The 26,872-nt window shown below is 28.9% G+C and overlaps 2 protein-coding genes across 3 annotated transcripts in view; both read right to left on the reverse strand.

The window, feature by feature from the left end:
- Positions 1 to 1,071: 1,071 nt before the first annotated feature.
- The window catches only part of Corin (corin serine peptidase), a 122,131-nt gene continuing 96,330 nt past the window's right edge, over positions 1,072 to 26,872 (reverse strand). For both annotated transcript variants that reach the window (XM_089218809.1, XM_089218810.1), the window contains exons 13-20: positions 16,395 to 16,490; positions 16,106 to 16,250; positions 15,048 to 15,217; positions 13,288 to 13,474; positions 13,022 to 13,187; positions 12,360 to 12,483; positions 5,963 to 6,111; positions 1,072 to 5,448 (exon numbers count right to left, since the gene is read on the reverse strand). In XM_089218809.1, the coding sequence (XP_089074935.1) occupies positions 5,248 to 5,448; positions 5,963 to 6,111; positions 12,360 to 12,483; positions 13,022 to 13,187; positions 13,288 to 13,474; positions 15,048 to 15,217; positions 16,106 to 16,250; positions 16,395 to 16,490 (1,238 nt within the window). In that variant the 3' untranslated portion in view covers positions 1,072 to 5,247. The remainder of the gene's footprint in view (positions 5,449 to 5,962; positions 6,112 to 12,359; positions 12,484 to 13,021; positions 13,188 to 13,287; positions 13,475 to 15,047; positions 15,218 to 16,105; positions 16,251 to 16,394; positions 16,491 to 26,872) is intronic.
- Positions 20,472 to 21,017, reverse strand: LOC149058048 (uncharacterized). The gene has a single exon (XM_089218811.1). The coding sequence runs from the start codon at positions 20,973 to 20,975 to the stop codon at positions 20,472 to 20,474; it is 504 nt and encodes a 167-aa protein (XP_089074937.1). The 5' UTR covers positions 20,976 to 21,017.

Raw genomic sequence — 26,872 nt, forward strand, 5'->3', positions numbered from 1 at the left:
TACAAAAACACCATTTTATTAACACATACACACAATTCAGTGTTTTATTAAAAATATTGAACACTACTGCTGATTGATCTACTTACGCTTTGAACACACGCTGAACTAAATATTTTTCTAGTCTAGCTAGACTGTGTGAGTAGGTTTTTATCTACAAATACTGCTAATTAAAAAAATTAATCGGTATTTCATAAGGCCTCTTGAATTATAAGTACATTTACGTTCCATTATAATATGTAACATAATTTTTAACAACCCTAACATAATTTTTTACATACTCCAAAACTCTGAATGAAATAATGTATTAAAGAAAAATTAAGCTTCGGGAGTTAGTCATAAACTCAAAATAGTGTGTAAACATCCGTTAACCGTGTATTTGCTATTCTAGCTGTTCTTTCGGCTTTGGGAAAACATCTTTATTTTGATACTGTGCCTCGAGTTTAAATGTCGTTCGATCAGTGTTGGACCACCTACCCATCGACAGTCTTGTGAACATTTCCGGTTTTTCAAACTTTTTTCGGTTCGACGAATAATGTCTGGTCTTAAAGTCAACCCTAAAGTCGATCCTTGTTTGGTTTTCGGGTGGTGTTAGCAACATATCCAAATACTAATTACCATGATTATGCTTCTTCACGTTGTCAATATATCTGACACCAATCATTATGGAATTGTATATAGGTACTATTTCAACTATCATCGATCATCGGTTGTCCTTAAGTGGACACTGAACAATTTTATATTATACTTAAAAATGTATATTGTTTATCATTTAATAATTATGCAAGTTTAATTACTCTATTAATATGAGTTTATATTTAATGAGAATGTTTTTTTTGTGTAGGTATCAGATTTTAATTTATTAAAACGTGTAAATAATCAGGTCCCAAAATGGGCCAAAACACTTATATTTTACTATATTAGATATATCTGAAAATAAAAAAAAATTAATAATTTGAATACAACATCTTGTAATAACTAAACAAAATTCGTTCTCCAACTTAAAATATTATGCATTATAATGGTTGATTATGAATATAATGATGTATTTAGGAATGAAAAATAAAAAGTCGATTTCAAGCTTTAAAATTTTCTTTACTAGACAATTCGTTGTTTATTCTAGTTTACACAAATATATGTTATATTCAACTTAAATATTTCTCTTAAAATACTAATTTCCTTATCAATAACATTTAATTATATCTCTATCTACTTAAAGTCATTAGGCATCGGATACATACGGTAACATCGTTATAGGTAACTATAATTAATAGTTTTTCTTTTCAAAATACAACCAATAAATATTTAATGCACACACAAGAATAATTAACGAACAAAAAAAAATTCAATAGTAAAAATAATTTTTCTTTTTGCCATTCGTCTCTGTGATTTGTTGGTAACAAATTGTGATTAAATATTTATTAATTTTTTTTTAGTATAAAATTAAATATATTTTACTTCTTCACACAATTAAAATATTACAATAGGAAACTAACTAAATATTCTATACATTTATCGTAATAATAATTGGGATGAGCATGAAAATGATCAATAGTGTGTCGAATATTGAATCATTTTTTTTATCGTTACTATGCTATACTGTAGATTTATGAACATTTCAATTTTAATGCAACTCATTTAGTTTTTACCTTAACACTTAATATATCTAAATATTTTAATGATGCGTAATGTAATTTTACATAATAATATATATCATATGTTGGATTATTATTTCACATAATAGAACACTCAAACCACTCACGATAAAATTAGAACAAAGACAAAATAATTTTAGTAGTTTCTTATAGAACATTCTCATATTCACATCCAATGATTAAAGTTTTATTATTTTTGGTAACTATAACATTTCCTACCCTTACTTAAAATTGCATCCATGTAAATTTTGAATATGTATAAATACTTGCTTTATAACAAAAATCAATTTAACACGTCTACCTAGAGATAATCGTCAAAAATAACAGCTTGGTAAATTATTATAATCATTATTAAACTTTCCATTCCGTTTATCACATTTTTTTTTTTTTACAAACTATTGTCAGGTCCCATACCATGATTAACTTAACATTTCCAACTCCTATCTTCAGGATACCCGAAATAGAAAAATAAACACTTCCTATTTTCTTGATCACCAAAACATTTATCATAAAATATATTAATACTTGTATAATATAATAATCAATCTTTGTCCAAACGCAACATAAAGAATTTATTTAGAAAATAACAATAAACGTGAATTTTATAATACTATACGTTGTATAACCTTATCAGCGATCATACACGATTTTTAATCTACGATAGGACATTAATATATTATATAGTTACACGTAGTTACCTATTAGTAATTATATCTAATTTAAAATATATTGTCATATGTCAAACATGATTTTAGGTATCCTTATTATAATACTCACATGTATATTATACTTTAATATATTTGTTTATAATATCGTATTATATATTTTTTCAATTTTTTGAAAACTAATCACATTTAAAGCTTGAGCTAAAGTTATAGTAGTTTTTCACAAATGTCAATACTTATCTAACTAATTTACAAGTATCGTCTTACACAATTGTGATTTGTGGTTATAAGCCTATCAAATAGAATTAAATTTTAATTTGATTGATATCAAAGTTAAGAATATTATGCTAATTGAGTTTATCTGATTGATTATAGTTTCTTAATTGTTTGTCTGAAAATATGATCTACAAATAATCGAACTCTACTCGTCCAAATGGAAATTGCATCAGAAAGTATCGTTGGCATTTTGTCTAAAAATGTATTGGTAATTGTCTAGGTATGCAATTCAATATAGTATTATTTATACATTTTATCAAATAAATGTAATTCCATTTTTTTTTAATTGTAGATACCTTTTTGTTTTTACAAAAATAGCCCACTGTTGTCTGTTATATATTTCTATGCAAAACTATTCCTTAGCCTAATTTTGTCATAAAAATTAATGTAATTTTATAATTGTTACTTAAATTTAAACGAATTTACAAAAAATCTCACTTTTTTGTCTTTGGAATAATGCGAAATATAATTTTTATTGTCTATGATTCCATCATCGCCATGAAGTTTACAATGTGCTCTGAGTAGAACATCCGCATAAGATTGTTTATCGCTATATACGCTTTAATAGTTTTACCACGGGATAACTTGGAATATTTACTTTATTACAATATTATAGGTAATAATATTATAACCAATGTGTGTGCGTGTGTGAGTGTATGTGTGTGTATGTGTGTGTATGTGTTCGTCAATGAGCAATTTTTATATATTTTTTTAATTCATCATTAATGGAAGTTGTGGCTAGTGACACAATAACAGTTCTTTTATCAAGCGTGTGTATAGAAAATTAATAGTTTTGCCAAAAATCGCAAGCAAACGTTTTATAGGTAGGTATGCATGATAATATTATAGTTAAGTTTTTCGATAAAAAAATAAATAAAATTCTTTTCAATCATAATTAATACTATAATATGTAATTAATCTATTTTTTATCAGATTTCAAACGCATTGTATATTATATTAACTAAGTATAACGTTTACCAGAAAAACGTATTATAATATACTATTTACTAATAGTAAATCCAAAGGTGGGCATGTTAATGAAAATAATTAACTCAAGTGAAGTCAAGTTAAAAGTTAACAGTAAAAAAATGATATATTTAACTTTATAAGTTAAAAGTTAATATGGAAAAAAATATTAACTAAAATCAGTTTAAAAAAAGTTAGTTAATTTTTTTAAATTAGTATGTAAATCACATAAAGAAAGAATATCTAATCTAATAAAATATTATTTCATCAAGAAAATAAACAAAAATGTTTGTGTTATTATAGAATTGGATTATTTTATATTTTATATTAATGTTTACATATAAACAAAAAATTTCAAAATGTTTTTAACTTGAAAAATGATTTTTAAATCAACTGAGCAAAGCTAGTTATCTCAACTGTCAATTTAACTAGTTAAGATCATATACGTTGATTAGAAAATAAACCAACTAGTTAAGTTAAAAAGTTAAAAAAATTAACTGCTTAACTTAACTTTAACTTTTTAATTAGTTAATACCCACCTTTGGGTAAAACTATACTGGATGAAATTAAAAACCATTTGGAAAATTGTGATTACCTAGGTTTATTAGTATGAATATTTTGTTTCCGAGAAGTCGGACAGTGTTTGCGTATTATAACTACCTACTATACTATATTGTCGTAAATTTAAGTTAAAATTCCAAACAAATTAAAACCACATTTTATGAAAAATCAGGACTATGATGTTGGACGGATGACTATGATTGTCCGTGCCACATTTTTTAAACGTATACAGTGTTGTACGCTCACTATAAAAGTTTTAAGACATATTTCATCGAATACATAATTTTAAACAAATATTATGATGTACCGACAGTGCAAATGATACGTCTGAAAATATTGTATCAAAATAAATTTCATATAACATAGATATAATATGGTAGCGCAATCCACGAAATTTAAATAATATTACATATAAGCTCCAATAGTATTGTGAGAAAATTGATCAACTTAAAAATTTCCGAAATATTATTTTCATTTATCATATATTCATATATACAGCCATCACATCGTCTGCGTATAACAATATGAAACTAACATGTCGCATCTAGAAAACCTATATTAGCTAAGTACTTAAACCGTTTCAATTGTACCTATATTTAGACGAACAAAAAATATTATGTAAATCGCGGGTTTTTTTTGCGGCATTTTATATAAAATTATACCTATAAAACGATAATAATATTACAACGGTCGTCATACAGGCCATCTCGAGAAGTTAAAATGTAATATTATTATTATTGTATTTTTTTTTACATATTTTTCGAATCAAATGGATCAAATTCACAAAAGTTCGACGTGGAATATTATATAATTATAATAATTATCAATTATAAAACTATTTTATGAAATGTAAAATTATTATAATGGTCGCGGTGGTGTATTAAATACTTCTGTTTGCTCGACGAAAGTCAAAAGTGCACTACTAAACGGTGGGTACCTAAATATTTTAAAGTTTTTCGTTGATATTGTATTTTCCAGTTGGGGAAACCCAAGAACGATAATCACTGTAGATTATGGTGTAGACAAAATTTCAGCTTTAATTAAGAAGTATAGGTGATGAGGGGACATGGGGATCGGATCGACGGAGGGATGAAAGCCGATCGCGTTTTGCTCGTGGAAAATCGCTCTCAATAATCGTCGTCTGTCGACGAAAACAACTGGTCGGTGCGTATGTTGTTCTTGATCCATTCCGTGTACATGGGTACGTTGACATACACACCCGGCAAGCTGGGCGTTGCGCACTCCACACCCCAGCTGACGATGCCACCCACGAACCACCGATCTTTGTATCCTTCCATCGGGCACAGCAGCGGACCTCCCGAATCACCCTGTGGATAAATCACGTGTATACTAGCTAATATTATATCGATCTGTGTCATTCATGTGTATAAGATCGCGGATATCCTGCAGCACATCCATAATCGCGTGACAAGAAAATCCAACCGAGCGTGGGTAGAACGATATTGCAGGTTGATAGGTACTAATATCACAAATAACTTATTTGTATACCATGAAACATAATATTATTATGTATTATAATAAAGCCAAAATATATTATAATATGCAATAAAAATATTTTGCGTAACCTCAAAATCTTTTCGCATGCCATGGATTTGCCATCCCTGTGCTAGAACATAATATATATATATATATGGCACCCATAAGGGGGTAGAGAAAATCGCCGACAAACCGAGCTGGCTAGTTTTACATCGTTCAAAGTACAGACAATATAAAAAAAATGTCTTGCAAAAAGTCCCAATTATAAGAAAATTAATTTTCGCAATTTCGGTGAATCCGATCGAATGAAACGTTGGTATCGAATTATTGTTTGATTGTAATCACCTGACATGCGTCTTTGCCACCTTGCTCGTACCCAGCGCATATCATTCCCTCAGTGATGTTAACGTCCTTCTGTTTTAGCCACGCGTTACACAAATCTCTGTCCAGCACGGGAACTTGAACTTCATTTACTGTCGGTTCATAATCAGCTCCTGCGAAAAACAAAATAAAAACAATTGAAACAATATAACACGAATTGGCCGAATTGAGTCTAAAGCATTTAACGGAAAGGCTACGTATATAATATACGCTGTTTACACATTGTTATAGAACATAGCGTAGTAGGAAATAATTTTATGATAGGTACTACAAATAAATTAAACAAAACATACATCGATTCTTTATTAAGTACATAAACTGGAATTCTTTGCAAAGTTGTAGATACAAGTACCTACACAACGCGCACTAATTGTTAAAATCGTAAAAAATATACCATTCGTATATTCTGAACACGATTGACGTCATTTGGTGGCGATGTCAATATTTGTAAATTATAATACACAGGTACTAGTCCTGACATGTTATAGGAATTTGATTCCTTAGTAAAATAAGTCGATTTCAATTAATTCTCTGGATTCCACTTCCAATTTCTGGATGAAACAAAGAGCGTGATTTTAAGTCTGATTCATTTTGTACAAAAAAGTGCAGTTTGTGCACAATATACTATCCGCTTCAAAAGTTTAAACACTGATATTTAAATCCTTATTCTTAATTTGTTATCTATTCTTTGGAACACGAAACTATAAAGTACTAAACAAAAAATAACTATAATAATTTAGGTATACGACGTAAGGTAGGTGACTTTACGTTCAATAATTTATAGTATAAAATATTATAAACACTAAAACATTACAATTCTGTAAATATTGCATTTCTTATACTAGTTATATTATGTGGAATGATGCCAATGGAGAAGGTATTATATTATACTTTTTAGTTTCCACAGGATTATCAAATTATTAAAATAATTAATTGTTTCGTCTTGGTTACCTATTAATCCGTACTTTGTTATAGGTATAGTGTAACTAAATAACATTTTATAATTTAATATACGATTTATTAATTATATGAAAGATATATTACTTTGTCTAAAAAAATAGTCAATTTAAAAATTAAAAGAATGGTTTGGCTAGTTAATTATACTACTTCAGACAACAACTTAAAACTGCAGGCAGGCATGTTGTTTTAAAACGTTTTAAATTTCTGATTAAAATTAATTTTTCTCAATTTCTCTGACAATGAAATGTAATGGCCTAATAATGTTACTACCTATAAGTATTGCAAAATAAACGATTTGAGAGCAATGTTTTTCTTTTCTACAACGAGTTGTTTAACAGTGTATGTAGAAAACCCTAGGGTTTTTTTTAAAGTATATTTAATAACTATCGAGTTCAATTTTTGATTTTTATAGTTTGATATTTTCTTTGACAAGGTACTCAATTTAAACATTATTATTTTCATTTAGAACTCAATAATAATTGTTTTGTGTTCTCTTTTAAAGAACAGAATAATATTGGTTTTTATTTTTAATAAAATATAATAAGTACTATATTGTACTCCAATATTAGAATATAATAAGTTTCGTATAAATAATAATGTAACAATAGTCTTTTAAAATTATTTTTATAAACTATATTATTACTTAACAAGCAAGGTAAATTATAAAAAATGGCCCATTTGTATAGCCCACATAATCAAAGCAAATTAATGAATACAATTAAAATACAACTTGAAAAACGTGGATTAAATAAATAAATATATATATATATATATATATATAAACATATAGGGATTTAAAAATAGTTTATTATACTCGTTTTTAATATTAGATAAGCCCCAAAACACTTAACAACTGTTTACAATAAAAAATGTGTATTTATTTTCCTAGTCATATTATGTCCTTATGTAAATAATAGTATTTTACGTTTAAAGGTTCAAGTGTGTGTAGTATGTGTTTGTGTTTTTTGAGAATTTTGAATCGTTAAAAATTTTAGTTTAAAAAATATAATGTCAATATATTTACACATAATTATTGTGGGTAGTTGTATTTGTTTACGATTGTTTCGTCTCAATTATTTGAAATACTCAAAGGAAATTCCCTAGCTTGTACTTCATTAAAAAAAAAAAAAAATTAAAAAAGGATATCAATCAAACTTATTTTTAATTTAAAATTTTAATTTTTCATGACAACCCGTTTATAATTTTTAATTAATCTTAGAGAAATTTAGTTATAATAATGAAGTATTACGCTATCAGTCGTTTTAAATAATAAGTTGAAGATTTCATTGTTTTTTGAAATTTTTAAATGTAAATTTAGTGTCTTATATATTTTATTATAGTACATTTGTAGGTAGATACTTGGTTTTATTAATTATTGTTTGGCTACGCTACGAAAGTTATTTAATATTTTTGATTAGGTTTTAAATTTAACGTTTTAAGCAAATGTCAAAGGAAAGAAATCTGACCCCACAGTATTCTAGATTTGCCGCTCTACTTAATAATTATCCTGTCAAAAATTAAAAACAAATATTCTTAAAATATTACTGTGCTAGCGTTTTAAAATTTTAAAATACATAGGGAATTAGTTTATATAATGATATTATGTACATAGACGAAGAGGACGAGGAAAATGCACGCATTTACGGGTACCAATCGCGATAATAGCGGTGATCGATTTATCTAAATTCAATATTCATTTAAGAATAATAATACATACAACGGTTGAATGGTCAAGTAGAATATTATGAATTGAGAGGATGTTATACGCGCATGTGTTTTCTTCGTTTTACATGTGTGAATAACATAGCAAATTTTGCGCTCAGCAGATCACGTTTAGCTCCGTTAGTTTAAAAATTAGATTGAATTGACCTCTTACACAATTTAAAGAGTATTGCTTGGAATATCTCATGGGCTTTTTACAATATTTTAATTTTAAAGCGATTTATACGTCTTTTAAAATGTATAAACAATTAAAAGTTTTAAAATACTTATAACTCGCTAACCGCTACAAAATTAAAATATGATAAAAAGCTCGTGTCCAACTACCTTACCTTTAAATTTTATGAGAAGTCAATTCACTCTAGTTTTTAGTTTTTAAACTATAAGAAAAGAAGCTTAACGAGATTTGTTGAGCCTAAAATTTGCTGTATTACGCACTTGTAAGACGTATACAACACATGTGGGTATAACGTCCTCTTAAATGAATTTTAATACCTTGTGGAACTACCTATATCATGTACCTTATTGTTGTTTGTTCCTAATGCAATTTGAAATAACTATAATATAAATCTATATGTATTTTTGTCTAATTTTAAATTGTGTTGTTTTATTTTATATACCTATTTACAGATTTATATTATAGTATTATACTCTATTTTAAGACTTAGTTATTGGCTTAAATGGCACTAATCGTATTTCTATTTACATTATTGTACATTATATACATAGTTATGTATATAGTAGTCAACATAATATTATTATTCCAAGAGGTCAATACAAATTTTTGTTTTTTGGCTGATTAAGAACTCAAAAGTGGGTCAGTAAGATTAAAATGTATAGATTAAGGGCGGAAATCATCTCTGTTTTGATGAAAACAACAGTAAAAAATAATATTTTTAGTGCCATAAAATAATAAATAGTAAAATGTCAAATGATTTTTAGAGTAAATAATTTTTTTAATCGAATAATTCAAGTTAAAATACTGTGAAGTCTTTATAAAAACCACTACATTTTGATTTATTTAATATTGACAGTTATTATATCAAAGCTTTAAATGCAAATGTATCAATGAGATAATTATATTGTCAACAGAGAAAAGATAGAGAATTGGCTTGTATCATCAATACGCTGAATGTTGAACACTAACTGAACAATAAATAATTAAAGATTTTTCTTTTTTAATACTTATGCAAATAAGTGTAGTTTGGAGTAATCTAAGAATGTGATATTTTAAACCAGAACTAAGTTGGAAATTCGTAATTTTATTCTTTATTTGACGATTTATGGCGTATACCATTATAGCAATCGAATTTAATATCACAACTTACTTAAGGTCCTTAGACGAGTGGAGTGAACTGTGGAATAAGAAGACAAGTAGATTACTCCAGCTACAGTATAAATATGGTTATTTTTATCATTTTGAATTTTTATGTATTTTTAGGATTCTATAGCCAACTATTATATATTATTTATTTATGTAGTGTACAAACTATTAAAGAGTATTCGTTTATAATTGAGCTGCAAATTGTTTTGTTCACTAACTTGTATATTATTATATTATAATGAATTAAATTTATATCAATGGTAATAAATGCGACTTATTTTTGTTTTTATTGAGAAATATAAGCTCTTATAATTGTATTATACGGATCCAATATATGTTTTTTATTTAATTAATTGTAATAAATAAATATTATATTTAAACACTATTACATCGTCGAGTAATAGTAAGTTTTAAATTTAAAACACTACATTTTTAACTTATGACGAAAAATAAATTTATTTTTCGGAATCGTAGCATTGAAAATACAAAATTCTGTTCTGTTATTAAGGGGAAACACTATAACATTAAATTCGTTTGCGAAACGCATTCGAAAGTGGTTTATTTATATCGGAAAACTCGGAAACAACAATCTCAAAAATATGCATGCATAAATAATATTGTGAGGCAATAATCTGATTTCTACAGGAAAACCCGAAATTTACGATCTGCAATTTATATGAAAACACGTGATTTTTAGTACTATGAAAACTTTGGAACGTGTGCTACGGTATAGGTTAGGTGGTGAAGGTGGCGGAGTGAGGTTAACTATAGCTATATTCGCACTCGATGAAAAAAAAACCTAGAAAAAATTTATTGATCTGCCGCCGAACAATAGCCGTTGGTCCAGAACTTTTAAACACGCAGTTGAAATGATAAAAGGCATAACCCGACGCGACATTTAAATTCGATTGCAGGTGAAAGGCAATGAATAATCCGTCATTGACAACCTCATCGCAGAAGAGTTTTTTTTTTTTTGTACACATTAAACCGTTGAATGGATTTTATTTCATTCTAATTCATTATTTTATATAACATTATCACACGCCATGTAACACACGGATATAAAAAATTCTATGATAGGTGTGTGATAAATCGACAGCAACAAACACTTATTACACCGCGATTCATTCCCAAATGAATGAAAAATCTGACCGCACGCCGTTATAATAATAATAATATAATATGAACTACACAATACCTACGACTAATCGAATATTATATTCGCTTTAATTTCACGATTTGAATTTCAAATGAAATCATGATTTTTGGTTTTTTTATGAGTCTGAGTTCGTAGCCAACCGTGTATTGTAATAATACTCATTGTTCATTTTTAGATGCCAAATACACGAGCAATCATTGTGATTAATAATATGCAGTTTAACAATTAAAATCGATATTAAACAAAAACCCAAACATCCAACTGCCCCATTCTTAATACATTCTATAAGTTATACTCAGAACAATATAATTGTAATCTATATGATAATGCTCTATAGTTCATTTTTTTTTCTTAGAAAACATTTTTATACGTATATTTCTACTATTACGGAATTATTTAATTTCAGGCTTATGATAATAATAATATTTTTTATTTTTTTTTTTGATATAGAAAATTTTACGATTAAATTTAAAAATTTAATTTTTATTAACTTCCTATGTAGGTATTCGATAAGACTAATAATACTTAGTATTTAAATTAATTATTTATACTTAAAATACATTTAAAAAGAATTTTTGAAATATTCGAAAACTTAATCGTATACCTACTCAATTAAATAAAAAATACACGATACTAAAAAAAAACTTTTTTTTAAGTTCGGTGCACCACCACTTTTAACCCACTAAACGCAACAGCACAAAATAACAAAATTGACACGAAAATATTTCAACCTTTAAAATTATTATAACCTATTAGTTGGCGCCTATATGTACTTGATATGATATTTAATAATTGAAGTTTTTTTGACTCTTAATCAAAATATGCCTACTAATGTTATTATATTCATACGACTTAATAATTGTACCTATCGAATGAAATATATTATCATAAAAATATTCATAATATTTTGTAACAGCACCAACAGGTTTATACATGTAGAATATAAATGGTCTACGCGCATATTGTTACAGTGTGCAATGTGCATAATACATATTTTAAACAAAATAATGTAACTGTATGTGTATCGTGTATGTGATGTCATAACAATATCATCATTAAAATACACACTTATATAGTGCAGTGCGCGGTTATCTACAGTAGACGACCATGCTATAGAGTGAATTCCTTGACGGCGAGCGGTGAGCTTATATTATTACATTATAAAAAATAATATTTTATACATGAAACCAATTTATTACCTTCGAGACCATTGCGTCTACCCCATCCGATGACTGTGCAGCTGATATTTGCTTTCAAAACCATCTTCGGTGGTGGTAAACACACTGGAAGTAAAAACTCGTGGAACGTTAACTTTTCGCTGAGCTAAAAAAGAAAAACACGTCACATTTGAACGTCACATCATTGCATAATACATTAATACCATACGGTGTTGTTGTCAAATCACGCAGGTACCTATGATCATCATGTTGGTTATTTATCGACCGAATCAAAATTATTATACAGAATGTTTAGTTATAATGTGAACGAATGTCACGCCATGTATATCATATAACATTATACCTACACACCATGTTGACCACGTACACGCATTCGACCAGCTTAAATTTTAACACCTCCAAACTCCTAGTGCCCATAGACAGAAATCCATTACAATTTCAAGAAAAGGCCGGGACTCCCATATTAAAGATCAATGTAAATGGGGTTACGCGTTTTGCGGAATTACCGTATTTACTGCTTTCAGCGAAACTGTACGGAAATATTGGGTAACATGTAATAATAATAATTATTATTATTATTTTATTTTCTGTGACCGATATTATGTTGTCGGTGCAGTTCAGTCAGTGAACACCGTAACGATATTACATTATCATAATATAATGTATCATATTCATAGGTATACCTTGAAAAGTGCGATATCATGATCGTGTTGAACGGGTCCGTTGTTGTACATTTCGTGTCTGATGATCTTTTCCACTTTTACTTTTCGCCCGAAAAACGAATGGGAATGTCTCCTCGTCATGCCCAGCTGTATGGTCCACTCTGAAAGGTCGCCCAAGATTTTCCTCCTGAAAACGAAACCAAGCAAATTACCATTTATCGCGGTGATTTTATCATTTCGTTTGTCTCCATTGTGGAAAAAACGTCATGGTATTATAATATTCATACCCGCCAGTGCAATGAGCTGCCGTCAGAACCCACTGATCGGATATCAACACTCCGGCGCAATAGAATATCTCATCCGGGCCACCGAGAATTGCTGCCAAAAACGGCCAGTCGCCAGGCAGTGATGGTCTGCCGCCCACAATTCTCGTCTTGCGGTACATGGTTTGCGGTCTCCGTCTGACACCGCACTCTGTGATAATAATATACAATCACAAAAATTTACGAGCCCTTTGTTATTTTGATGGACAATAAGAAGGTTAATCGAGGAATACTGTCAGTGGATATTTTATTTGGGAGATTACGAAGGGGGGGGGGTATTTAACTTTTGATGGTACTTTAATACTGTTATTAATCTTGTATAGTATACCTATTGTATGGATTGAGAAGATGAAAAATTCAAATTTTATAAATAATATAAAAAATAAACTAATACATTAATCAATTTATACTTTTTCAAAACTACCATCGCTCTACTTCTGGCCTGGAATCATATATTATACTGTTACTCCTAAATTAATGCAATTTAAATTGCATAATAAATTGCATAAATGTCTCATAAAACACAAATAGGGTTTTTAGTATAGCAGTATATACAAGGTAATTCAAACCCAAATTTATCATTTAATAAAGTAGATATTTATTCAAATTCTGATTTTAGAATTTTGAACTCTACCTAAAGATCACGTTTTAAAATGCTTAGATTTTTTTACCACCTGAGTAATATTTTACTTTTTTATAAGCCTCAATTGTTTGTTAATTGAATGATTTTTTTGAAAATTTTGACTGATCTTAAACCTATAAATATAAATATAATTTTAAACAAATAATTTCTGAGTTGTTAAGTTTTATTTACTCATAATAATAGCTTTTAAATCTTCCTAATAGTTTTACATGTAAAATATAAAATAATAGATGTGATATTAAAACAAATACATAATATTATGTATTCAATCATTTTCCACAGGTTATAAAATTATGAATGATTAATTTTTATTTCCTTCATTTTGAATTCATCATAGGTTTAGTATTCATTCAAGTTAATAAATCGGAAATAAAATATTTGTTTTGATTTATATATTTAAACATTTTCTAAGAAATAATCTATTATTAATAAATAATAATATACGTATAAACCCAGTTTACATTTGTAGAAAATACGGCTTTATTACCACAATATATTTTTTAAATTACATAAAAGATCTTTTTTTTTTTAATTATCCCGCGGCAACTAGGCGATTGGGAAGGGCATAGTACTGTAGGTTTTTATGGAACGGTAAGTTGGTTACACGTGGGTGAAAGTTTTGGCAGAATTTCTATATTGGGGCACCCGTAGGTTCTGCCACGCCCCGGAGTGGGGGATGGCGGCACTTGTTCTGCGGACACCGTGACTTGCCCGGAGAAAAATGCCGCCCGATGGTCGAGGATCGAACCCGGTCCGGCTGAGCCACAGCCGACGCAGACCACTCGGCCACCTCGCCACCCCCCCCCCCCCCCCCCCCCAAAAAAAAAAAGATCTTTTATAAGTACTTAAAAATTTAAAAATTTGAATTTGAATAAATGTGTTAATTAAGGGAAAAAAGGGGTGTACGCCTGGAAATCACACTGCATTACAGTTAACCTAATAATGATAAAACCTCCATCGACCCTATTGGTATTATTAATTTATTATACAACGGTATTTTTTGGTCTATGTAATAATATTCTATTTGAATGATTTTTTCCCTTGAAATTGTGTAAAATCAAACCGAATGAAAAAAACTTACCAAAATTAGAGCACAAGAGACTTATAGACGGGTACAAAAACGAATCCGGACAGTATCGGATTTCTCTGTAAACGGTCATTTTGTTTTCGTCGTAGTATTCTTTTGATTGATTGTACTTAACGGAGGCCAAAAGTTTGTTGTTCTCGCCGAGCATGCTTCTAGAAGATATTCTGTAATTTATAATATAATTGACGATGAAAATACCGAATTGTCAGTTAATAACCAATTTTGGACGAATCAGAAGACCGCTTTCACAAAAGCCAAAGTTTTCTATCGATTGTTATTATTTGTATAATATATATATATATATGTATATAAATACTTTAATTATAATGTAAATACTAAATATATACAATGTGTATAATAATAATTGATAGAAAACTTAAGCTCTGATTGTCAACTGTATCAGTTCATTTAATAATACTGTAATATTATGATTTATTATTTATGAATAATATATTATAACATATTTTAAATGACATCGGGCACTTCAATAGTCTACAGTGAGTACCTTTTTCTATAGTCAGTAATTACGAGACAAAAAAGGAATGAATCAATATTGATTGCAAATTAAGCGTTAAACTACGTATCCGAAATTATATATTTATACTAACACACCTAATGCCCTAATAATATTATTGTAAGTACAGTAGAATCCTATAGTCTGTCGCCTTTGGAATTAGGGTATGGTAGGAACGCAGAAAAGGTTTAATTATCAGAAGAAATAAAACAGAAAAATATAGGTTTATAGTATGTAAAATATGAAATTGTATAATCTGATGTACATATTATATTAAAACGAAAAAATTGAAATGACTTTAAGTAGTAAAAGATAACCTTAAGGTATAATTTTGTATAGGTATCTACTATAAATTATCAAATATAAATGTTAAGCAATATTCTACTAAATATTGATAATACTGTATGGTCGGATCACTCGAATTTTACACATTATACAATACATATATGGATAGTTAGATATGTCGGAGTAGCATGTGATTTAAATAATCGATATACAACGTGGAGGGGAAGATAATGGTAAATCATATAGATATTACTTGTATCCAAGTATGTTGCAAATTATGGTGGCCGACAGTTCTGAATCCCAGCTCTGAATGCACGCGGGTCGCCACGACGTCGTGTTCGGTGAATAGAGCTCCAGCATCCCTTCACCTCGCACTCCCATCTCGCCACTAAGTCGCACTGTATACACACACACACATATATAATACATACGAAAGAAAACTTTTTTTTTCGTGACATTTCAAAAAACAATGCTGAATGATTATGTGTTTATGTATTTTTTTTAGGAAACAGGAAATATTATTATTTAAAATGATAATATACCACAATTCCGTTCATCTTGTCCCCATTCACAGTCAGATACGCCGTTGCAAATGTGCTCTATAGCTATACATTTTCCAGCGCCACAAAACAATTGATCTACAAAAAAAAAACACGAATGACGAATATAGGTATATTGTTTGGTTATCATCAGTTTTCCCTTTCCAAGTTTCACCTCTTAAATATGATATAATATCGATATAACTCGCAACCAAATGTCAACACTTAAAACGAAAAGTTTGTTTAAATATAATTTGTGTAGGTAAAAACGTAAGATCAAGTTTGCATGAAAAGCTAAGTATAGTATTGATGATAAAATATATTGAAATTGAAATTTTTTTTTTGTTGATTTACGCTTTCACATTATAATCTTCCCTGTTGCGTATGTATAGAACGTTTTAATTATCAAATATATATTATGTACATTGTATTATATTGGTTTTAAATCTTATTTTCTAATAAGTTTTAGTGAAAATCTTGCTAGTATATGGTGTACAATCTTCGAAGACAATTTAATGATTTTAATGTGTTTCTTCGTTTTTGAGGCTAAAAATTAGATGTAAATATATCTAAAGTTAAAAACGTATTAATAATATATTATGCTCCATGCATACATATCGACATCAAATGTAAGAATGTTCAGGTGTTGATAATTTTTTTTTTTATTTTGATAATTTAACAACAGATAAGATCTTTATAAATGCTAATTTTATTTATAAATAACAATACCAGATTTACAATCAAATTAGGTTGCACACATATATTCATGCACGTATGAATACATATTATAATATATATATATATATATATATATATTACATAAAGTACCTAATCAAAGAGGTGATTCAGGACTTCTTAATACACGTATAGAAAGGGATAATTTAAACAATACTCATATAATTGATGATGCCAACCCTTTGCCCGCCAGAGTTTTATAAGTTGTATCTACGTGAACGACATATTATATTCTTATTATGATAATAATTTCCGAGTAAAATAGTTGTGAGGATTAAGTTGATCACATATAAATAATATTAAAGATACTTCCGTACCTATATATAATTACAAATTATTAAATATAATATTCATATTACGAACAAAATCATATGTTTTACTTAAATATGGCGATGTTTTTTTTTTAATTTATACGTTTAGGCAGTCAAGTAAAGTGACTGGAAACCTGGTTAGAACAGTTAGATAATATTATATTAAATACGGCCAAGATACACAGTGTGTATGTGTACAAAATGCATACAGTTTTAGTTTTTAATATATGCATTATTTATTACAAATATAGTATACATAATATTGTACATAGTGGATAAATTAATAAACAGTCGAAAGACATAAAAGATGCTGGTGGAGGCATATGGTACCTAAATTTTACAATTCACAAGTTTTTCTGCGTGAAATGGGATCGTGCTACCCCTATAGTGTGTGTATGTGTAATGCTGTATATACACTATATAAATTCTTCCAGGACGTTAAACACGATACGTTTGTGATATTCCTTTTTATCTCGTCTCCGTTGTAGTAAAAATAAATAGACGCGTGTGGGTGCGCGCGCGTGCGCGAAAGAGAGAGTGTGTTATAGTGGCAAACACACGGGGGAGTTTTGGGTGATCAAACCATACCCCTCATGGTAATTATTTCACTATACGTGAATAAATATAAAATAAAATTTAAAAATTATTCGTACATTTGTTCATAATATACATGTATGTAATATGTATAGGTACTTTTTAATGTTACCCCCTGCTTTGATCATAATAGGTATATTTGTGTGTCACTATGCGTGTAACAGAAAATCATTTTAATAATAATAACATAATATTTTAATACTTTTACTGTAGCAATTATACAGATTTTGTTTAGTATTATGTTTATTTATATTTTGCGGTGGAAGATATACAAGGATCAAAAAAGTATAGTGAAAAATAATTCGTACAACAGTACTAAAATCCTGGGTATCACTTTGCTACATTCAGATTTTAAATTGAGATCTATAACGTTAAAAAATGTTAAATGTTTGATAAATATCGGCAAAATATGTTCCTGTTATCTGATTGCGATGGAGCGTCAGAGTTTTTGTGTTATACCGTTATTACCTATACTGTAAGGTCGCGCGCACATTGAATGCGTTTTCGTAAGAATTTGATTCGTGCGAACTTGTACGTACACGCACGAACGATCCCGATCTACCAAATACTATGTGAGCGCGCAGACTTTGTGCGATTTGTTCGTACGTATACGTACGTGTAACTTTGACGTACGAAAACAATCCGAACTTGTCCGGATTTCATTAACGTTCGTACGCCAGCAATGGATAAATGAATAAATCGTATGAATAAAACGTATTCAATGTGCGCAATCAATTCGTACGACCAGTATTCGTACGTTTTCGTACGAAACAAATTCGTACACAATGTGCGCGCGGCCTAAGTGTCCACTTACAAAGTAAGCATTCACATAATCTATTGCGTTGTGAAAATTAATTAAATATAAAGACTTTTTATGCGTTTAGTTAATAATGAATCACAAAATAGATTTTTACGATTTTATACATATTATTATATTGTACGGATTATTGAAGATTTTAAATATTTTTGAACATAAATCACGTAGTTCTTACCAAATCAGGTATACCTATTTTATAAGATGCAGACCCAACTGTTTAAAATATTATTATTATTATTATTATTATTGTTTATATTATATTATCAATAAAAATAATAATATTTTAACAGTGATATCGTTGAAAAAGATTAGTGATAATCCGATTGACGATTGAAACTTGAAATGTCAAATTTATATTTTCAAGATTAACTATATAGTCTATAACTATAGCTTTCATAGATATGTAAGTGAATGTGTAAAACTATCATACATTTACAGTAGTCGTATTTATTACTTCTAACTGTCTGATATCAATCAAGTCCAATTTGGACTGTCCGAATCGAAATAAAATGACGTATTTGTCCACGTACTGTATGAACACGAAATCCTTTGTTCCGGTTTTATTTCATCCGATTCATCACAATTGATTGCAAATGTTCGTGACATTATATACCTGAATTAATAGCCGTCAGTTGAACGGCCAATGCAGATTGATTTGATTAGGATTTCGCGTTTCAAAGGGAACGGGGAGGTGTATAATTAGATTGTGTTCCACTCACTTAGACTACGGAGAAATTAATACAACGTGAAACAGTAATACCACTCATTCCAAATCATTATTTTTTTTTAAATGTTTTCGTTTGTGTAGGTATATCAGACCGTCTGCGTTAACAATTATAATATTTTAATCTGATACAATAGGTATTACAGCATGTCAATTGGTTTGGTTAAAATAAAATATAAGTCATAATTAGGGCTCGGATATTGTTGCACTAAAAGTTTTATAAAATTAATTGTATTATTTCTGTGAAAAAAATCCAAAATTGCAATAAAAAAATATTTTGTCCCAAAAAAATAAAAAAATAAAAATATATTTACAAATTATTTTATAAAATGGATTAAGTCATTTTATTCAGCAATATTATAAAGTTTTATTAGATAGGTTTTAAACGAGTAGATAATAAAAAAGATTCAAATTCAAATTATCGTCAGTTGTCATTAAAAATCTGGTAAATTATGCGGTCTTCTTATTTTTTCAGAAATCTATTTCATCAACATTTAAAACTGTTTATTTAAACTACTTTTGATTTGTTTTTTTAAAAAAACCTTACCTTACCTTAAAAATTATTGCACTGTATAATCTAACAAAAAAAAAGTGAAAACATAAAAAAATATATAAAATTGTATTGAAAATGACGACAATCAACAAAATTGCAATAAAATTGAAAAAAGGTCAAAAACTGCAAAAATTTGAACTTAAAATTTTTATATATTAATTGGTACTCGTTTGAAATAAATGTATAACTTAGGTACTTAACAACGAATCCGAACAATAGAAAACAAATTGCAAATGCAACAAAATCCGAGCCCTAGTCATAATATTTGATAATTTAATCGAAAACCATAAGGTTGAAACTTTATAGCCAATGACAAACTATTTTTTTTTTTTTTTTTTTTTTTGCTTTACACGCCCTCAAGGCGTTTCGCAGCTTCTACCAAGTCTCTCCAGCGACCCCTGTTATCAGCCTCCTCCATTACTGCGGATTGATCCATTCTTTTTAGATCACTCTTTACACGATCCATCCACCGCTGACGCGGTCTTCCTCGCGGTCTCTTCCCAGACGGGTTATTACTTAAAACTTTATGGATCAGCTCCTGCTTCGCTCTCCAAACATGCCCAGCCCATTCTAATCTTTTGGATATTAGGAAACTTTGAATGTTTGTTTTGTTGAAAAGCCTTTCTATGTCTGTGTTTTTCCTGCGCTCATATTCCCCATTATTCGGGTTTCGTATAGGACCATATATTCTTCTCAGAATCTTTCTCTCAAACCTCAACAGTTTTCCTTCGTCACCCTTTGTTGTTGACCATGTCTCACATCCATACAATATGACTGGACGTAGGTAAGTAGTGTAAAGTTTTACCTTTGATTCTTTAGACAGAAGTCTTGATTTGAACATGTTATTCATGGCGAAATAACTTCGATTTGCTGTTGCTAATCTCAAATTTATTTCATTGTGCATATTATTGTTTGCATTTTTATTAACTCCGAGGTATTTAAAGTTATCCACCTGCTCAAAAGTGTATTGGCCTATATTGAGGTTTTGTTTATTGATTAAACGCCTAGACATTATCATATATTTTGTTTTATCTTTATTGATTTTCAGTCCTATTCTTTGGCTAGCTTCTATTAACTTAGCTGTACTTGAGGCTATCTGGTCTTGCGATTCTCCCATGATAACAATGTCATCGGCATATGCCAGTAAGGTCCTGTTCCCAACTAGTTCCATGGATCTGTTATCCTTCATATCTCTTACTACTTGTTCTAGTGCCAAATTAAATAATACTGGAGACAGAGCGTCACCTTGTCTTAACCCTGTTTTGACTTCAAAACTTTCGGACATTTCTCCCATATACCGCACTTGGCAAAACGTGTTTTCATTGCAGCTTTTGACCAGTCTTACAAGTTTTGAAGGGATTCCAAAATTCATAAGTATCGTCCAAAGTTGATCCCTGTTAATACAGTCATACGCCTGCTTAAAATCAACAAATATTAAGTGAAGATCTTTATTAAACTCATAGAATTTTTCCATAACCTGTCGTAGAGTAAAAATGTGGCCACTTGTCGATTTCCCCTTTACGAATCCACACTGATAGTCACCTATTATGTCTACCGTATAGATTTCGAGTCTATGTAAAATGGCAATAGATAGTATTTTGTAGATCGAGTCTAAAAGACTGATTCCTCTATAGTTTTCTACTCTTGAAGGGTCACCTTTTTTGAAAATTGGGCATATGATTGCCATTTTCCAATCATTCTCGATTTGTTCACTCCTCCATACTTCTGCAATGATACATTTTATAGTTTTCAGGAGGTCTTTTCCTCCTATCTTTAAGAGTTCTGAATTAATGTTGTCTTCGCCTGGTGTTTTATTATTTTTTAAAGTATTCACAATTTGTTCTATTTCTTCCTGGTTTGGTTCTGGCAATTCAGGTTCTACGGTGTCTCTTATTACTTGTTCATAAGACAGGTCTTTATTGTATTGATTATCATTATTGTTATTCAGTAGTTTCTCGAAGAAAGTTCTAAAATTATTGACTATCTGTTCCGGATCTGATAATAAATTATTATCATCGTCCTTCATTATTGAAGTACGCGCCTTAAATCCTTCTTTAATTGATTTGCATCTTTCGAAAAACAGTCTTGGGTTCATTCTGTATGTTTCCATCTCTTCTAGGGCTTTCTTTTCTGAGAGTCTTTTTTGTTGTCTGATTATTTTATTGGCCAAAGTTCTTGCTCTTGTATAATTATCTATATTGCTGCTGCTGGGGTCTTGTAGCATTATTTGTCTTGTTGCTTGACGTTTGTCAACCGCTTCCTGGCATTCCTTGTTAAACCATGATTTCTTTTTCCCCTTATTTTTCATTCTTAGGTTTCATGACAAACTATTAAAGCTAAATATATATTTTATAGCGAACTGACGGAAATAATAATCTTAACCAAAAAAAATATAAAAAATAAATAATCGGGCTATAGAAAAAACTTCTTATAGCGTTTAATAATTTTCCCCGTAGCGAAAATAACTTAAAGTTGTCCGATGTCAATATCACATTATCACCTATATTATTATATCATTAGTTTTACCAAGACTTACAAGTCTAACTTTTTTAAGTCTGATAAATAACACAAAGTTCTACATAATGTAATTTAATCATTTTGCAGCTTTATAGGTACGACTAAGAAATTATGTAGCATTAAGTTAAAATGTAATAAATCTTCTTACTCATAAAATGAGAGCTGCATTTTTAAGCATTTCAATCGATTTTATTACGTTTATCAATATGCACATTATCTCTCGATAATATTTTATGGTAGAATAATATAACACAGCTATTATTGGTAAGGTATGGCGGTTATGGCGTATTTCTTCAAGTCCTAGCCAAAAATATAATTGTTAAAATACCGAACATAATGTGATGATTATTTTGAACGACCGTCGTTCGTGTACTTACTTGTATTATGATAATAATATGGGTCATCTCAATAATCGACCGCGATTTCAAAACAACTCGTATGTAGTATAATATTATAATAATATACTGTGTGTCCGTGAAAACTGGGAACACAATATTATGACTTATTTATCAATTTATCGTTTACATTATTCAGTACCTATATATAGTACATTTTGAGGGACGAGGTGGCCTATAATAGCGATCTAACGCGTCGGCTGTGACTCAGCCGGACCGGGATCGATCCTCGACCATCGGGTGACATTTTTCTACGGGCAAGTCACGGTATTTGGAGAAGAAGTGCCGCCATCCCCCATTCCGGGACATAGCAAAAACCTACGGGTGCCCCAATAGAAATTCTGCCAAAACTCTCACCCACGTGTAACCAATCTACCGTTCCATAAAACCTACAGTACTACCCCCTTCCCAATGGCCTTAGTTGCCGCTGGACAATTAAAAAAAAAATTTAAAAAAAAAGTAAATTTTTTAAAATTCTGTCTGCGAGAGATTGATAATCCAATAGTCTAACAGAATTCATAAATGTGTACCTATAGAGTACTCCTATAATAAAATAATATGGGTAGTTTAATTGTACAGTGGAACCTAGCTGTTTTCGAGGACACACGTTATACAATATGTGTTTAATCCCTTAATATATGCAAATAAGTTATATACATTTCATCCCATTATTCGCTGAAACAATGATGTATATTTACCGTAACTTGTTTTATTTTTGTTGTATAGAACACTTTACGCAACAATATTATATTATTTATATATATATATATATAATAACTGTTAGTTTGTATACATATAGGAACTACACATCTGCCGAACAGTCCTTATGCATATAAAGTAAATAATTGTACACACAAGAGGTTAGTACATAATATATTATTTATGTGTATTGCAAATAATAAATAATAATATTCAAATAGCGTGGTGTTTTCGACGTGTCAAATATGTTTAGTATATACCTATTATTTTTTTTTTTACGCTTTACTTGATCCACTTACTCAACAGAAAAATACGCACACTTCAGAGTCATAGGTAAATTTCCAGCCTAAAAATGCCCTTGTATTGATTTCATATTATTGAAAATTATTTTTGTACTACCAAACTGCCACCGATAAAAAGGGAAAGGTTAGGTACATATTTAAAAATATCTAAAGCCGCGTATACACTTGTAACATTAGCGCGTAACATCATTTGATGCGACTCAATTTACCTCAATTAACTCAATTAACTGGTGGAACGGTGTTACGGCGTTACAGCGTAACAGAAAATGTTACAAGTGTGTACGCGGCTTAGTAGTAACAATCGACGTGATGTTTGTTTGGCTATTTTACATTATTTTTAAATTAAATAATATATAAAACAAAAATAGTGTCTATGTATTATGTTGTTTTAATATTTCATTAAAACGTATTAGAAAACTATGTCAACTTCATAAAATATTTACTCATTTTTGAATTACTAGTTGAAATAGGTACAATAGTCATTACTCATAACACATCATTTATTATTGTTGATATTTTTCGTCGCAGTGTTTGCAAATAACAATGTGTAGAATATGATCAAAATTCGAATACAATTTATAGATGTAATATATAAATAATAATAATATATTTATAAAATATAAATTATTTAATTAAATAATGTGAATTTTAATAATAATTTAGTCGCTCGAATTTCATTTAGAAATAATATGATATTATTTAATTTTAATTTGTCGATTGCAGTATTGCAAAGCATAATGACCTGCCTTGATAACTTACAGTAAAGTAGGTGCTTCAGGAATTTTCACTTGGCATTGTTGACATTCTTTCAACTCGGAATAAACTTGTTCTTTACGAGTTCTTTCTTCAAATCGATAGAAAATGATCACGTAGTATTTAATATTAAATTTATTTACACAATAAAATATTTAGGAATTATATAATTTGATGACACTACGCCCACGTGGACTATGACTTATGAGTCCTGTGAATATTAATTTAAATATATACGTATTATATTATTATCATTATTATTATCGGGAATTAAAGTATAAAAATATTTTACCCAAAGACATTTTTTTAAGTAACAAGTAAATTTAATCAATATTTTAGATTCTGAACGAAGTGATGAATGTATTGATTTTACAATGGTGTGTTTTTTTTTTGTGACTGTGTACAGCATAACTAGTCGAAATAATGCTCCAATTTCAAACTTTGGAGGTGGTTTCCGATGTAAAAGTGAATATCCTTGACATTATAGAGGTCAAAAGTAAACATTTTCCAACAGTTTTCAAAAAATCAAGAAAAACAAAAAAAAAATGACAGAATAACGGGAATTTTTACGCAAAACCAGTTTTCGACCAAATTGATTTTTTTATATGATTGTAATTCAAAAACTAATCACTGTAAATACTTGAAATTTTCACCAAATGTTTATGTTAATGGTATCTATAATATACAGTTTAATTTTTAAAAAATTTTTGACTTTTTTTGACTTATTTATAGACCACTGAAATTTTCGATTTTTTTGAGAATTTTTTTTTGAAGTGTCGGTAAAAAAATGTTGGATAACCAAAAAAACTTGAAAATTTAATACAAGATTCCTTATGGGTTGTTCTTATTATAGCTAAAAAAATTCAAAAATCGTTTGTCACAATTTTTTATAAGCGTTTATAGTTCAAATTTTTACGAAATCTGTCGAAAACGCGAAAATTTGCAAGTAATTTTGAAGTTGAAAAATCATATAATTGTTTGTGTTTTTGGAAAAATTGATTAACCATGCCTTATTCAAAATGCGTCCTAATTGAAAAATAATTTATTTGTTTCAAAATAGAATATAATATGACAATATTTAAATATAATATATCCTAGACTGACAAATCATCTCCGTTCAGAATCGTTTTTCGTGTACAATGATACCTATCATTGCATTCAAATGTAATCCCATCTATTACAGTAACCTACTGTACAGCAGAGCGACATCCACGACTTACCCGCTTTTTTAAAAAATAATTTCAACAAAACTACTTCCCCAATTCTGTGTAAAAATACATAATTAGGTAATTATTAAAAAAAAAATTTAAAGTTGTGATAAATTTTTATAGCTAAGTCCTGATATTGTTACCGAAATTACCCAGATTCATCTAAATGTAAGTACATAATAGATACAGGTAAGCAAATTGATATTTGGGGGGAAAGAATAAAAAAAATATCATAAATCCCTCATAATGCAGTGCTATAATATATTCACACTTCGTTGTCCAAGAACTCCTACCACCCAATACCACTTTCATCCAACATTTTAAAAATAATATAATCATATAGCCACTTAATGTCTAATATAAGTAATTTTAATATACTTCTTCGTCTAAATAAAACATGCTTGCAGAGTTGTAGCAGTGCAGTGCGAAATAATAGGTAGAGTTAGCACCTAAACAAGCCTTTGATCGGCTAACGTAGTAACGTAGATACCTCCATTATGATGTTCTCATAAAATAAGAACAAAAATGGATACCTAGTAAAATTATATAATAAAGTAACTTATAAAACATAATATAGTACAAAAATACATTGTTAATCATTATCATCACATTTATAATAACATGTCTGACTGTTTATTTTTTATTATTATCGATTGTTAATAAAATATGTTAAAATTAATTAATTATTACTTACCTACCCATCAATGTAAATTTAACCAGCATAATATTGCTATCTTTTTCAACATAATGTTAATGAATTGTTTTACTATTGAATATTGTCATTGGTTTTAGATGACTAAATAAAAAAAAACATTTAAATATATTTTTAAATAAGGTACCTATTGGCTTTTGATAATATTAGTATTATAATAG

The sequence above is a fragment of the Diuraphis noxia genome, unplaced genomic scaffold (genome assembly GCF_037042655.1).
Source record: "Diuraphis noxia isolate RWA-SAM2 unplaced genomic scaffold, SU_Dnox_SAM2 contig0002, whole genome shotgun sequence".
Lineage (NCBI taxonomy): Eukaryota > Metazoa > Arthropoda > Insecta > Hemiptera > Aphididae > Diuraphis > Diuraphis noxia.